This window comes from Puma concolor, chromosome D1 (assembly GCF_028749965.1).
Source record: "Puma concolor isolate L17-30 chromosome D1, mPumCon1.1.hap2, whole genome shotgun sequence".
Classification (NCBI taxonomy): Eukaryota; Metazoa; Chordata; class Mammalia; order Carnivora; family Felidae; genus Puma; species Puma concolor.
The window spans coordinates 10361805-10376555 of NC_141676.1; the positions used below are offsets into that span (position 1 = coordinate 10361805).

Here is a 14751-nt window from a genome sequence, read left to right on the forward strand (position 1 = left end):
GGAGTCCTGACCTCAGTACCTAAGAATGTGACCTTATTTGGAGGTAGGCTCTTCACAGAGGTAGTCAAGTTAAAACGAGGTCATTGGTGGGGCGGGTGGGAGGGGCGGCTGGTCCAGGAGGACTGGGGTCCTCATGAAAAGGGGAAGTGTGGACACGGGTGTATGTGCGTAGGAAGAATGCCACGTTAAGATGAAGGCCGAGATCGGATCAGGGCTTCTACAAGCCAAAGAATGGCGAAGAATGCCAAGCAAACCATCAGAAGCTAGGAGAGAGGCCTGGGAGAGATGCTTCCTCCCCGCCTGAGAAGGAGACCCTGATCTTGAACTTGCAGCCTCCCGAGCTGTGACACGATACACTTCTGTTGCTCACGCACCAATCCGTGGTGCTGCCTTATGGTAGCTCTAGAAAACGAAGTCACACATACCTGCAACAAAGGTGGCCTTCCAGAGGCAGGGGCTGGGGGCGGGGGGAGGGCCCCTGGGACTTCTAGGGAATTCCAGGAGGCGGGTGGGAGGGGGGAACTTGCAAGATGCATGGTTGTGCCCCCTCCTTCACTTCCAGAGGGCCAGACCCTAAACCCGCAAGTGCTCCCGGGACTGTTTCATGGCTTCTGTTGACATGGCTGGAACCAAGACCATCCATGCACGTGCAGATGGCTAGAAATGGTCCGTAAAGATCTTCAGGGAAGGTGGAAATTCCATTTTGAGGGTAAGAATGGAGGAGCTGGCATTGGGGCGTAGGCCCGTGTCCCCTCAGGAGGTTCTGGACCTCGCCCAGGGCCACCGAGGAGGTGGTGGGGTCTGGAATCAAACGCTCGTCTCCCGGACCCCAGATTCCACGTGCTCACAGCGGTCCTGACAAACACGGATCAGAGGCAGCACGATGCCCCCCGCACCCACCGTCATGCTGACGAGGGACAAAACACGCGCCTCGCTCCAGGGACTTGCAGCCTGCCTCCTTCAAGAACGAAAGGCTGAGTTTTGTGCTGGGTGACAGTTCTTTTCATGTGGTTGTTAGAACGATTTTTACAATAAGGATGACTAATGTTTACGGCGCGTGTGCATTTTCAGCTGGAACCCGGTGGAAGTGACAACGGAATTTGGCGGAAGTGAGACAAGCCAGGATTATGACCTTGGGTAAGTCCCTGTGGGACGGGGCGGCGGGTGGGGAGGGGGCTCAGTTTCTCCAGGGTAAAATGGGCCAACCGGGCCAGATGGGGTCTGACCGCTGGAGGGAGGGGGCTCCCTTGCCTCTGACGGCTGGTTTGAGGGTGCCCGGCAGACTGCACTTCCTTCCCTCACGGCATGGCCCTCCAGTGTCCCCAGACAATTTAAGAGTGGGTACTAACTGGTACTGAATCCCACAGTAAAGGAAATTAGTCCTTCTCCAGTCCTTTGGTGCTTGGGGTTCCAAGTCTTGGCTGGTGCCGCCCAGCCTTGAACACCCAACGCTTCGTACCAAGGGGAGAGTGACTCAGGCTTGGATAGCAGGCTCTTTAAAGCCGCTTTGTTTTCAGTGTTTTGTTTATACGGATATATTCTGTTTACCGAAGTAATATTTGTTGGAAATGGATGATGGTGACAGAAGGTCCAAACAAACTGACTTAGGTTTAAGTGTGGAGTTGATCATAAACCATATTTGTTAAATAATTGTATATGCCTGAACGCAGATCGGGTCACGTCTTTTTATACCTAAAACTCTCTGAAGATTTCCCATTTCCCACGGGTTCATTCCAAGCCCCTGCGTGACTGACGATCCCTGACATCTGCAGCCTGTCCGTCTCTATCTTCTCTGCTCCCTGCTCCCTCAGCAATCTCCTCCAGCACCTCAACTGGTGTCCACCTCAGGGCCCTTGCACCTGCCTTCCCTCCGCCCAGAAGGTCCTGCTCCCTGATCTCTCCATCTCGATTCCAGGTTAATCTCATGAGTCACATCTCTGCTCAAATGCCCCCAGAGGCCTTACCTGGACCCCGACCCCAGTCACTCTCTGTCCTTCGGACTCTGCTTTATTTCCCTTGTTGCAGGTACTTCCTTTCTGATGTGATACTGATTTTGAAATGTGCTTGTTCATTTGTCTGTTTCCCCCCCACTAGAATATAAGCTCCTCGAAGTCTGAGGCTGTGTCCCGTATCCTCAGTGGCTGAAAACGGTGCCCGACATGTAGCGGGAGCTACAAATGGGTGGCAAAACTTGTAGGCGGGGAGGGAAGCGGCCCGGAAGCAGAGAGGAACTGAACCAAGCTCTAACCTCTGAGGTGGAGCAAGATGGCCGCCGCCAGAGGCCCAGCCTGAGGGGCCCACACCTTGGCCTCTTCAGCTCCAGCCTTCGAGGCGCTGAACCAGTTGGCTCCTACCCCCTGAACCTGAGCCAAGGAAGCCAAGCCAGTGACTAAACTTGCAGAAGGAACGATATGGCGTGGTAACATCGCCATGGAGAAACGGTAGTGATGGTAACCGATTCAGGCCAGGGTCATCACTAATGTCACAACTAGAGGGTAGAAGTTTGAGGGGAGCTAACGTGTTTATACATTCTCACAGAATCTGCCCCCAGGACGCACATGAGTCACAAAGCAGAAAAGAGCAACCTTACCTACAGACATCCCCTTAGCCACGCAGTCAAAATTAGAACACCGAGATGGGACAAGCCGATGGGGCACGCCCCTTGACACGAGAGGCCGACGATAACACCATGGCACTTCTGTGCTATTTCTGCCATAGAAGGCATGACTAATCACAAGGAATCATCAGACAAACCACGACTTGGGATACAGATCACAGAATAACTGGACCATACTCTTCCAGAGGATCAATGTCATGAAAGAGAAAGAAAATCTGAGAAATTATTCTAGGTTGAAGGAACAGAAAGACATGAGAATAAAGGACAGTCCCCTAACTGGAGTTTTCTTTTGCCTTAAAGGACGTTATTGGCACAACTGGAAAAATCTGAAAAAGTTCTGTGGATGAGGGTTAGTTTCGTATTGATGTCAACTGGGGAGAGCACAGGACCCCCCGCTATGCCCACTGCAGGCCCCACTTTCCACTCCCGCTCCGTGACCTTGATCCCATCTCCCCCCCCTCCCCCCCCCCCCCCCCCCGCCAGTCTGCGCCTTGGTTTTCTCCTCTGACAAACAGGAGTACATGATTGGCAGCCCTCCGGGGTTTCTTCCTGCCCAGATACTGTCATGATATTTCTAGAATCCTATCTGGAGAATGTGGCACATTTCTCCGAGGAGTTGAATTCATTTGGCAAGTGACTTTAGTTTAGTCAAGGGAAGTAGGGAAAAGTGAATCTCCCTGAGCAGACTCAGCAGGCAGGGGGTGGGGGGTGACACGGTCCAGGGATGGTTTCCCACCTCTGCCCCCCCCCCCCCGCCCAGCCCAGCTCTCACGCACTCCTCCCAGATGAGGTGAGCACCCTAGCAAAAAAGAATTAAAAAAAAGCATAGATCAAAATCTTTCCCCTAAGTTCCATTTAGAAAGAGGCAGCTGGTGGGGGTGGGTTGGTGACCAGAAGGTGGCTAGGGTCCCAGTTCTCTCAGCGACTGGCTGCATGGCTGGAGCTCTGTGAGTATCAGTTTGTCCTTCTGTCAAATGGACAGAGCTTGTGCTTGGCTTTGCACATAGCTGTGGCGACACGGTGACTTCAGCTCTGTGCCCTCCCTCGCTCAGGCCTCAGCAGTTGACTTCCAGATTGGAAGTGGGGTGCTCAGGTGGGACCCTCAAGACATCTTGAGAAGCTCCCAGCGCTGAGGCCCTTCCTCACTCGCACAGCCTGCGGCCCCATGCACAGACCCCGTGGGCATCTGCGAGCACGGCCTGGAGAGCCCAGTTCAGCTTGGCCATGATGGAGGGGAGGCATGAAGACGTATAGGGTAGACCTTCTAACGTGTGCCACTAGCTTCTAACACAGGTGGAGACGCAGGGGAAAGCCAGGGGATCACTTTCCTCTTTTGGGATCCCAGTCTAGCATCCCCCAAGCCCCATCCGCCCTCTCTCCCTGTCCAGGCTGGCATCTCAGAGGCTCTCTCGGTGGCCATTTTCTGGCAGAAGGCGGTTGGGCCACAGGACTCTACAAAATGGTGGGCGGAAACTCGGGCTTCCTTCTTCTTTTTCTGCCGTCCCCATGAGCTCCTGTCATGGCCCCTGGCCCAGCAGCAGTTATGGCCATGGGACTCTTCAGCATGCGCACGAACCCCATATTTTCCCAAGTACTCCAGAGCCAACATCTCTTGGAGCCTCATCCTAGACCCGGGTTCTGGAAGCTGACATTGACCCTGCTTTACAGCCAGGGAAACTGAGGCTCAGAGTGGCTCCTTGGCCAGGAAGTGGCTTCTGACTCATGAGTAGCTTCAAGGGTTTTGTTTTTTGTTTTTTGTTTTTTTTTTAATTTTTTTTTTTTCAGCGTTTATTTATTTTTGGGACAGAGAGAGACACAGAGCATGAACGGGGGAGGGGCAGAGAGAGAGGGAGACACAGAATCGGAAACAGGCTCCAGGCTCTGAGCCATCAGCCCAGAGACTGACGCGGGGCTCAAACTCCCGGACCGCGAGATCGTGACCTGGCTGAAGTCGGACGTTTAACTGACTGCGCCACCCAGGCGCCCCTGTTTTTTTTTTTTTTTAACCGGGTTCCATGACCGCCCAGCCGATAGTGGGTGAGATGAAAAGTCTCCAGAGAATGGGGAGACCTTTCCCGAAGAAATCTTGAAGTGGACGGGGTCCGTGGCCCAAACCCTGCCTATTTTCCAGGGCTGGGAAAGAACATGGATCAGGAGTCACAAGGTCAAGTTAAAGATCCACTAGCATCTATTAGCATCTATTAGCTGTGTGATCTAGGAAAAGTCCCTTCGCCTCTCGGAGCCTCAGCCACTTAATCGGTAAAATGGGGGTAATAACTCCTATTTCATAGGGCTGCAATGAGGAAATAGATCTATGAATTTACAGAGTGCTGTCTGGGAAGCCGTTACCCTTGTGACTGCCCGGCTAACATCCTTAAACGTGTGTACGGTCTATGTGTGTGCTTTCTGTGGGCTAGTCACTGGGCTTGGCATTTTCATGAATATCAGCTCATCGAATCCCCGCCACACAGCAGTCCAGATGAATCAGGAGGAAGAGAACGTTCCCATATAGGACCAGCAGGGCCGGCTGGTCAGCCACCCCCCACAGCAAGCCCGTCCTGGGCTTTCCCCTTGACTGCCTCACCTCCAGGCTTCTGCTCAAATCGGTCCTTCTGCAAGGAATGTTTCCCACCCAGTATAGCATGGAGACGAGTCTCGTGTATCCATTGCCCGGCTTCCCCCCAGTGATGACATATTATGTAACTAACCAGAGTAACTTACCAAAACCAGGAAGCTGATATTGCCACAACACAACGAACCATTTACACTTTCCTCAGGCCTCATTAGTTTTTGCATACTTTGTGCCCAGGATGTTTGGGCCACTCTTCTCTGTATGTCCAGCCCCCTCGGGACAGCCAGGTTCCACCCCACCCCCCTGCCCCTACCGCCATCGCCCATCTGAGAAGCCACCAAGTGTCTCCAGGAGGCTCGGGCCCTCCCCCTCTTAGACTCCCAGCTCTGGAAGGCAGTGTAGCTCTGTGACGGAGAATGTGGGTTTTGGAGACCTACGGACCTGGATTTAAACTCCGGATCCGCCCCCAGCCTGGGACCAAATACATAAACTTCTGAGCCTTAGATGACCCAACCATAAAATGACCCAATGTCAGGGTGGGACAGCATCCGCTCAGCCGATGCTTACAGAACAGTAAGTCCCCTGCAGTGAATGGTGGTTACGGCTGTCAACGGATTGCATCTGTTGTCACACGTACCCCAGGCTGACCCTGTGTGTTTTATCATCTTCCTCACAGCACGTAAAGTGTTTGAGGACAAACCTTCGTATCTCACATCTCGGTGTTGTACAGGGCCTGGCACGCAGCAGGCGCCCAATAAATGTGACTAGATGGAACCTCCCGCCAGACAAACCGTCCCCAGGCTCGCGGTGCCTCTTCAGCTTCCCCTTCATTCATTTCTGGCCTAGGCGGGCAGGGTGGGTGCACAGCAGGACCCCACAAGGGCGCAGCCACATTTGACCCCATCTGTCCCTGAGAAGCCTTCCAGGAGACCCAGGAACCTCAGAGACCCCTCAGACTGCAAGCTGGGGGGGATGGGGGAGCTGGGGGAGAACCTCCTATTTGCAAGGAGCCCCGAGGACAGCCCTCCAGGAGGCAAGCCAGGCCGCTCTTCCCTGGGAAAGAGCCAGAGCTGCGACCCCTAAGCTCAAGTCCTGTCACTTACTAGCTACAGACTTTGGACCGGTCTCTCAGCCTCGATAAACCCTGGTTTCCTCATCTATACGCTGGACTTGTCATGTGGGTAAACGAGCTCACTGTGCAAACGGCGTGTTAACCGCTAAACCCTGCACTCGCATTTATAAGACGCTTCTCCTGGCTGTGTAACATTTATAACTCACATTTTTAAGCACTACTATATTCAGGCATTTTCCGATGCAATTATCTAAATTTCATAATGTGGTGAGGTGGGTGTTTTTATTTGTAGCCTGCAGGCACACAGAAGCTGAGAAATAACCCAGGTCACCCAGAGCCGGGACCGAGAAGCCAAGCCGGCCTCCGGCCAGGGTCCACGATTCCGCGTGGCAGGTGCCAGCCGGGGTTACCATGTCGCGCCCATACTCCAGTTGATTTCTAACAGCTGGATCTCTGCTGCCCTGCTCCACAAACGGTAAAGCCACAGAGTACGAGGGTTTTTAGGCTGGGTTTTTAGTGTTCAATTTGCCCGTTTTTCCAGTGAAGAAACTAAGCCCAGAGGAAGGAATGGGCCTGCCCAAGATTCCCCTGCAATCGAGAGCCAGAGTGAGTTCTAAAATCCTACGCTCACCCGTCTTCCTGGTCCCTTGTCCCCACCCTACAGGGGCTTGTTCCCAGAGGTAAACTGGGGGGATGTGAATCTGGGCACCATTCTCAACTGCAAGGCTCACCAGGAGTCTAGGGGCTGTCCTGGGGGCCTGGGGACATCCCGAAACGGGGTCGCCATGTTCTAAGATGTCCACCAGGAAGGTAAGCAGAAGGCTTCCCCAGGCTCTGTCCCGTAAGGGGAACAGATTGCCCACCACCCTGGTCCTTTCTCCGGACCAGGGTGAGGCCCATAGCTGAAGCCTTGAGAAATGATTTAGGTGGTCACTGACATGCTGTTAAATTACATGAAGGCAGTTATGCCCTTTCAGCTTTTCTGACTACTGGGAGGAGAAAATCTCTCAGGGCGCTAGTCCCTAATGCCTCTCTGACATCTAGAAACCCTCCCATTTGAGCTCAAGGAAAGCAGCAACACATTTGGCTAGAATTTAGTGACATTTTGTTTCCATGATGTTTATTTTCACCATTACCACCATTAAGGTGATTTACAATGGCTTTATCTTTAAGGGAGCAAGATAAAGTTTTTTTCTAAAAACGAAAGTATTTACACCTTGAAACATCAGCTTAGGGGCACCTGGGGTGGCTCAGTTGTTTAAGCATCCGACTTCAGCTCAGGAAATGATCTCAAAAAGATAATTTGAGCCCTGCATTGGGATCTCTGCTGTCGAAAAATAAAAACAAAAATCAAATATCCACTGAAAATATTAAGTAAATTATCAGTGAATTGGCAGCTTTCGAAAACCCTGGGAAGGGACAGGAATGAGGGCCCCCAGGAAGTCCTGCTCTGAGGGACTCTGGCAACCCTGACTCTGGGGGAGGCTTGGGGGGGCGGGTAGGAGGCAGTGCCAGGGATTGGGATGGAGAGTCTGAGGACGCTGTGAGTAGAGAGGAGATGGGCTTGGGGATTCCAGCCCCCACCAGGGTCTGTTCAGTGCAGGGCTGAGCATCAACATGGGTACAGGTCGGTGGTTTCACAGCCATCCACATGGCCTAGTCTTTTCCTCCAAGCCCCTGTCCCAAAGCCTCCATTGGGGCCACCTGCTTAATCCCTCCCTTGTCCCCAGGAATAGGGCTGATTCTTCAGCCTTTGAATCCAACGGCTGGGGGCCCAATGTGATGCCTGAGCTTCCCTATCAGGCAATGAGACTGGCTCCCAGCAGGCCTCAATAAACGCAGACTGAGTGAGGCAGTCAGTGGACAGTGTTTCTTACTCATTCTAGATGCCTCTGTAATAAGCCACGTTACCCTAGGAGCCGCGTCATCCCACATCACAACGATGGTGACCGTCATGCCAACGTCCCCCACCAGTCATTGACCTGTGACCAGAGAGCCAGACTAAGCCAGGAGAAATACACAGATGCCAGTCATATATTATTTATACATCTGTCTTGTCGGCTGGGAAGAATGAGGGGGGGGGGGGAATGAAGAAAAAGAAGAAGAATAGAATAGCAAACACATTTGTTTGATTTAATCCAATCGGGTGGATTGGATTAAATCTGATCCAGGACACATAGAGAATTAGGCTTGCAGAAGTTGGGTCCAGAGGTCACAGGTCAAGGGACCGGCTCAAGTGGAGGGCACAGCCTATCCAAAAGCTCATCTCACACGCATCAGCAGCATAGGAGAATCTTAATCTTCTATTTCAGCAAAACAATAGAAAAGCTGACCTCCTGTCAATGCACTAAGACAGAACCTCCAGTCTCCAGGGGGATAATCCGTGTTATCTGCTATGGGACAAGCCTTTTCTTCTTGGTAAGTGGCTTTGAAGCCCAAGAAGATTAGAATTTGAAAAATAAAGATGATGGAAAGACGTGGAAACCCCGAGTAATTATACATTTACGTTAAGTTTCGGTTGGATCAATTTCCCTGTGTTGCTGCATGAAGTCCTGTTACCTGTGATGTTAAAGAACACGTGGCTGCTGGAATTTCTCGTGTGTGTGACCGAGTAATTGACTTCAGTTGAAATTTTGAGTTAAAAACTTAAGAGAGTTTGGTAATGTCTGTAAACATTATTGGCATATTTCAGAGAACTTAATCCTCACTTTGTTTAAAAGTTAGGGTTTTAGATCTGTAAGTATTCTCTGAAATCCTTGGAACAGTTGTGTTTCTTAGAGCTGTTTGAAGCATTTATAAGACAATCGAGTTCGTTAGATGTACAAATGCAGCTTAGATTAGGTAAAGCAGTGCTATCCGATACAAACATCATGCAAGCTACCTGGGTCATTTAAAATGTCCTAGTAGCCACATTTTTTAAACGTAAAAAAGGAATAGATCAACCTAATTATAATGATAAAATGTATTTAACCTAACATATCCAGCAAATTATCATCTCAACATACAATTCACATAAAAGTTACTAATGAGGTATTTTGTGTTCTTTTTTTGAACATGTCTTCGAAATCTGCTGTGTATGTTACCTTTCCAACCTTCTCAACTCAGACTACCGCGTTTCAAATGCAACTTCCCGTGGCCGCTATATTAGACATTACAGATCTAAGGGAATTTAATTAGCTACCTTTGTGAGTGGTATTTATTATTTAAGGCGCTTACTCCGTTCAACCTGATTTGATGAGATATTCATCAAAGGCTCCCTGAGAGTCATTGTTGAAAATTACTGGACTTATAAATAAAGTGATTTTTGTATATTGAATTTACAAGCGAAAGGAAAAAAATCGATGTTAAAAAATTTGTTAATTTAAGAAACTTTTTTTTTTTTTTTTATAAAGTAACCACAAACAGCCTTTTTAGTGCACAACAGAAGCCCTCAACCCACCACCGTCCAGATGGAATTAGAGTCACCAACCTCGGCATGGCCCTTGGGGGAGAGGCCTGGTTCTATGTTATCGCTCTGCACACAGAAATGTCAGGTCTGACCGAGCCCTTAGGGATCGTCCACCCAAAGCACCCCATTTCACTGGCGCAGAAACCCAAGTCCAGATCAGAGAAGAACACAGGGTGAGTCAGAGATGGGGCCCAGGCAATACCCTGGCCTCCTGACCCCACCCAATCTTCCCCAGTAAAAAGGCTTCAAGTCCATTCCTTCTCCCTCTTCGTCCCCAGATGACTGATCAGGAAACTGAGGCACAAAACTGGAGGGTATGTGGACAAACTGGTCCTGGACCCAGGCCTCCAGGGAGCACCAGCAGAACTGGAAAGCGTGGTCCCTGCCCTGGTCATTGAACAGCATGCACCCAGACCTGAGGAGAGAAGGGCCCAGAACCCAGGCCAGCCTGGCCAGAGAAATGGCTGTGTGAGGCCCAGGATGGAGCCTGGTGCTAGGACTGCAGAGGACAGAGGAGAGGGGAGGCCTGCTGAACGTGAAAGAGCCATGGCTGGGTCTTCCGGGGCCCAGGAGGGCCAGCCTCTGGCCTCCTGCGGCCCCAGACGCAGCCTGTTAACCCCTCGGGGGCTCCATGCAGCTGTCAGAGTGAAGGCCCTGGGACTCGCTCTGGGGCCTCATTCTTCCAGGATCCTTTCCTCCCTCATCTCTGTTGTTTTCCTTTCTTTCTTTTTCTTTCTCTCCTTGGAGACCCTCATTTCCTTTCCCCAAGTCTGATCGGCCCAACACACTGATTTCGCCAAGGAGAACCCCCCAGGCAGATCGGGGTCCATCTTGCCCGCCTAGGGCTCAGCTCTGCTGGGGTTTGGGCCTGCTGGACCTGGGCGGGGCGGGGAAGAACATTCTGGCAGGCCCGGGGAGCAGCCTCCCTACACCAGCTCGCTCTGGCCTTCCCCACCTTACTCCTGGGGACACCGTTTCCTTCTGCCGGCAATGTTCTTCCTGCCAGGCCCTATTTGTCAGCAGTAGGACATATGCCTCTGGGGACCCTTTAGGAGGCTTTCAGGAAGCAGCATTTAGTGCCATTAAATCACACGGCAGGGAAACTATTCCCCATTCCAAGTGCTATCAGTCCCCCTGGAAAATCAAGAAGAAAGTAACAATTTGGAGCCAGGGTGTCTCTATCGCTACCCCGTCTCCCCTTTAACAGAGGGGACAGGTGTCGGCTTCAGGCTCAAGGACCTTTGCTTTCTTTCAACTTTTTGCTAGCACGTAATAGAAATTGGTTTCCACCCCCATTTATTTTTATGCTTACCTTCATCTTTTATTTATGGCACATGATGTCGGTTTTCCACTTAGAATCGTGACATCAAGTTTCCTTTCAAGACTAAACTGGTATTAGTAACAAGTGAGACCATTGAATATGAATGTGGCTTTAGAAACACGGAGTGAAATATCTGTGCTGGGAGTGGGGTGAGGCGGGCAGGAGTGTCAGGAGGGGACAAAAAGGGCTGGGGTGGAGGGACCTTGGCTCCAGGAGTCCCTTCATTTCACCCTCCTGGCCTCTCCCGGGGCCCTGGGTTCCCACCTGCTTGCGGCACCACTCAAGGCCGGTTCCCCGGGGCCCAGGGGCCGGCCAGCCACCCTCTCTGTCCCAGATTTCATTCTGAGCCTAGGCCGGCGGTCGGGTCTCATGGAAAAGGACGGAGGGTGGCGACAGTGGAGATGGGGAAGGAGGGGCCCCTACTCTGACCCTCTGTCCGTCTTAGGTCTTAGCTCTTAGCTCCGGGGCAGAAGGCGGCTGAGTTCCGGGTGCTCCTGGTAGAGCGAGAGAGACCACACGAGCCCACACGGAGATGAAGGCACACGCGTTCCAGCTAAATGGCTTTCCCCGACCCGGGGTGAGTTCAGGAGCACATGCCTCTAGATGGAGGCCAAGAGAGGAGTTGTCCGCCATCCCAAATAACTCCCCGCCTCTCTCAGCTCTCCGAGTCGGCTTGGGCTTGGGTGGCCCTCCTGATGGGGCCTCTCTGGGTCCCCTTGTGACAGCAAAGTGAAAGCACTTGGTATCTCCCCTGCCAGGCGGACCCGGGCTCCCTGGCCCAGAATTCTGTTTCCATGAGTCTCCCCATCCCCCGAAAGGTCCCAACAGGAGCAGGATCTCTAGCAACTCTGGGCCCCCGCCCAGCTCCCGCCAGCTTGGACCCCGCACTCGACAGAGGCCAACGGCGTCTGATGAACACAGCCAGCCCCCAAACTGCCTGCCTGACGCCCCTGCCCAGGTCACAAAGTGCCTTGGCACCCTGGGGGAGCTCAGGAGGGGGCAGGAGGGGGTCCTCAAGAGCTCTCCTATTCACTTGTGCCCTAAACTACCCCTTACTGGTTGCATGTGAGCCACAAGCCCCCAGCTGTCCTCAATTCCCATTGGCTTCCCTGAATTCTGTCTCCGGACCGTTCTCTCTCTCCCTGAGAGTCACCGAGAAATGGGGATGGGGGAGTTCCCAAACTTATGGTGGGAGGCGTCTCCCTCCTCAGACCCTGGGAGCCCGCTGACAAGACACCACGCGCGCATGCTGAGACTTCTGGCACCGTCCGGGCACAGCCCAGCTCCCCCAGGGGGATCCTGGCCCCTCTCCAGGTCCCAGCCGCTGTTGCCGTAGCTGGGGCCTCCCTGGTACCGTCTCGGCTAAATGGTTCTAGAAAGGTGAGTGAGAAAATGACCGGAAAGGGGGCCAAGCAAGAGGCCAGGACCCAGGTCGCCCAGCATGAGCGGCAGGAGATGGGAAAGGGGCCCTACCTGAGAGGGCTGCCAACAGCAATCCAAGGATAGCAGAGAACAGCCACATGTCCGGGGCCATCTCTGGCTGCTATGCGTGCCTGCCAGCAGGAAGCGCCATCCCCGGGCCAGGAGGTGGACGTGGCTGCTGGGTGCTCCTCGCACCCGCTCGCTCGCTCGGACCTTGGCTGCTCCTGTTTATGACTCTCTCTCCGCAAGAGAGAGCGCTCCTTTGCACGCATGCGACCAAACCAGCCTGTGAGTGTGTTTCTCACACCTCTGTGCTCTCTTCTTGTGGTTTTGGTCTCCAGGAAGCCAGGCTGGTATCACAGGGGCTGAGGGGGAGAGCCCAGCTGCCTGTGAGCCCACCCAGCCCTGCTGAACCCCAGAAGTCATAGAGAGGGACACACACACACACACACACACACACACACACACTTCCTCCAAGTGTCTCCCAAAGAAAAGGGAAACGCGGACACGCTTCCTTTCTGGAGACCTGAAGCACAGTAGATGATCAATCAGTCCAGGTGGGAAGAGTGAGCGCATGACCCACTCCCTGTCCCGGTCCACGGAAGCCAGCTCTTCTGGGATAAAATCGCGACATTTACCTCGTCCTTGGGTGTGTCTGTGGCTGGTCAGGAGGAGGGTGGGGTCCTGCACTTTTGAGAGGGGAAAGTCCCAGATGCCCTTTGGAGAATTGTAAATGGAGAAGGGTCTGAGAGATGGGGTGTCCCCCACATCCTCCCAGGCTGGACCTGTCCCCCGAGATGGCACAGGAGGCTCCAGTGCCCCCCCCCCCGGCCCCCACCTATGGGCTGGGTGTTCATTCCCTGGTGAGAGTCAGGCAGGGGAGCTGGTCCAAGAAGGATGAGCAGGATTTCAACAGGCAGAGATGGTGGAAAGTGTCTGGAAGGGCCAGAAGGAACAGCAGGAGCAAAGGGCCAGGACTGCTGGGAGGTGCTGAGTTGTTCAGTTGGTCTATGGTGAACGCTGTAGGAAGGAAGCAGGGACCTGTGTGTTTCATTCACCACTGCCCTCCCTGTGGGGCACTCCCTGCAGGGCATACTGTAGGCGCTGAATAAATGCTGAGTGAAGGAAGGAATGGACAATTTAATTTGGTTGTATAAGCAGAGCCCTTGAAGAAACTGAGTCCGGAGGAGACTGGTTTTATCTTGGTCCTTCCCCGTGTGACCCCATCTCAGATTTACCTGGCTTGGCCTGACACTCCCCCCCCCCCCCCCCCCCCGCTTGACTTCATTTCCCCGTCTGTGGAATGGGGAGGATTTCCTCACTGGATCCCGGTCCAAAGGCGCCTCTGATGTTGCCGGTATGGGAGCCACGGGAAGCCAGGCCCCTCCACTGTAAACCCGGCCCAGACCTGCAGGGTGGACAGGGCCCTGGCACCAGCTGACGCTGCCCTCTTGTGGAGGGTCACTGGTAGCACAGGCAGGGGACGGGGACCTCTACCTCCTGGGTTCACTTCCCTTTAATGGACACTTAGGGAGACTGGTGTGGGGAACTCTGTGGAAGGTGAACGCAAGAAAGCAGACCCCTGCTTTCAAGGAGAACAGAGTTCACAAGCCCAGAGGACCAAACCACAGGCCAGGGTGAGATGAACACAGGAGAGGTCTCCTGCTGATGAGTAGTGTCCTAAGAGAGACACGTCTGAACGGGCTGGAGGACAGGCTAGACTTCCATTTCTGACAATACGGTAACCAGCATATGCTGAAAGTTCTCCTGCTACAAGAACTATTTTTAAACGCCTTTAGAAATGCAAAGGTGAGGTGGTAAGAAAGTAAGGATAGACCAACAGGACAAGAAAGCACGAATCCGAAGACATGATTGACGACAGAAGCAGAGGGTGCCCTGAGGTACCCGCTGACCCCAGGTGGCCAAGAACTTCAGTTTAATGGGACAAAACCTAGCGCCTGAGCAAATGAAAAGCAAAATCAGAAATCTCCCACCTAAAGCAAAACAATGAAAAACAACACCCACTTAGGAGGAACAGGAAAGAGAAACCTCTCAAAAGGATCCGACGTAGAATGTGCTTGGCTCAGCACTGACTTCTGAGTGGAAGAAAAAGAAATGCTAACCCTGAATGTTCCTAACCACAAGGCCGCCTGCAATGGGGTCTGAGAGAGAAGAAAAGAGAAAGGAAGGGAAGGGAGAAGGGAGGGAAGGGGAGGGGAGGGGAGGGGAGGGGAGGGGAGAAGAGAAGAGAAGATAAAAGAGGAGAAGACATAAAACATAGGACACAAGTGTATTAGTC

The 14751-nt window shown here is 52.8% G+C and overlaps 1 protein-coding gene across 4 annotated transcripts in view; it reads right to left on the reverse strand.

Moving 5' to 3' along the window:
• The window catches only part of CD6 (CD6 molecule), a 40194-nt gene extending 27440 nt beyond the window's left edge, over window positions 1–12754 (reverse strand). For 2 of the 4 annotated variants that reach the window (XM_086677265.1, XM_086677264.1), the window contains exon 1: window positions 12504–12753. In XM_086677265.1, coding sequence (XP_086533391.1) covers window positions 12504–12564 — 61 coding nt within the window. In that variant the 5' untranslated portion in view covers window positions 12565–12753. Of the gene's footprint in view, window positions 1–12503 lie in introns of all 4 variants that reach the window. The other 2 variants (XM_086677266.1, XM_086677267.1) reach the window with 2 other exon arrangements.
• Between the last annotated feature and the right edge of the window lie 1997 nt (window positions 12755–14751).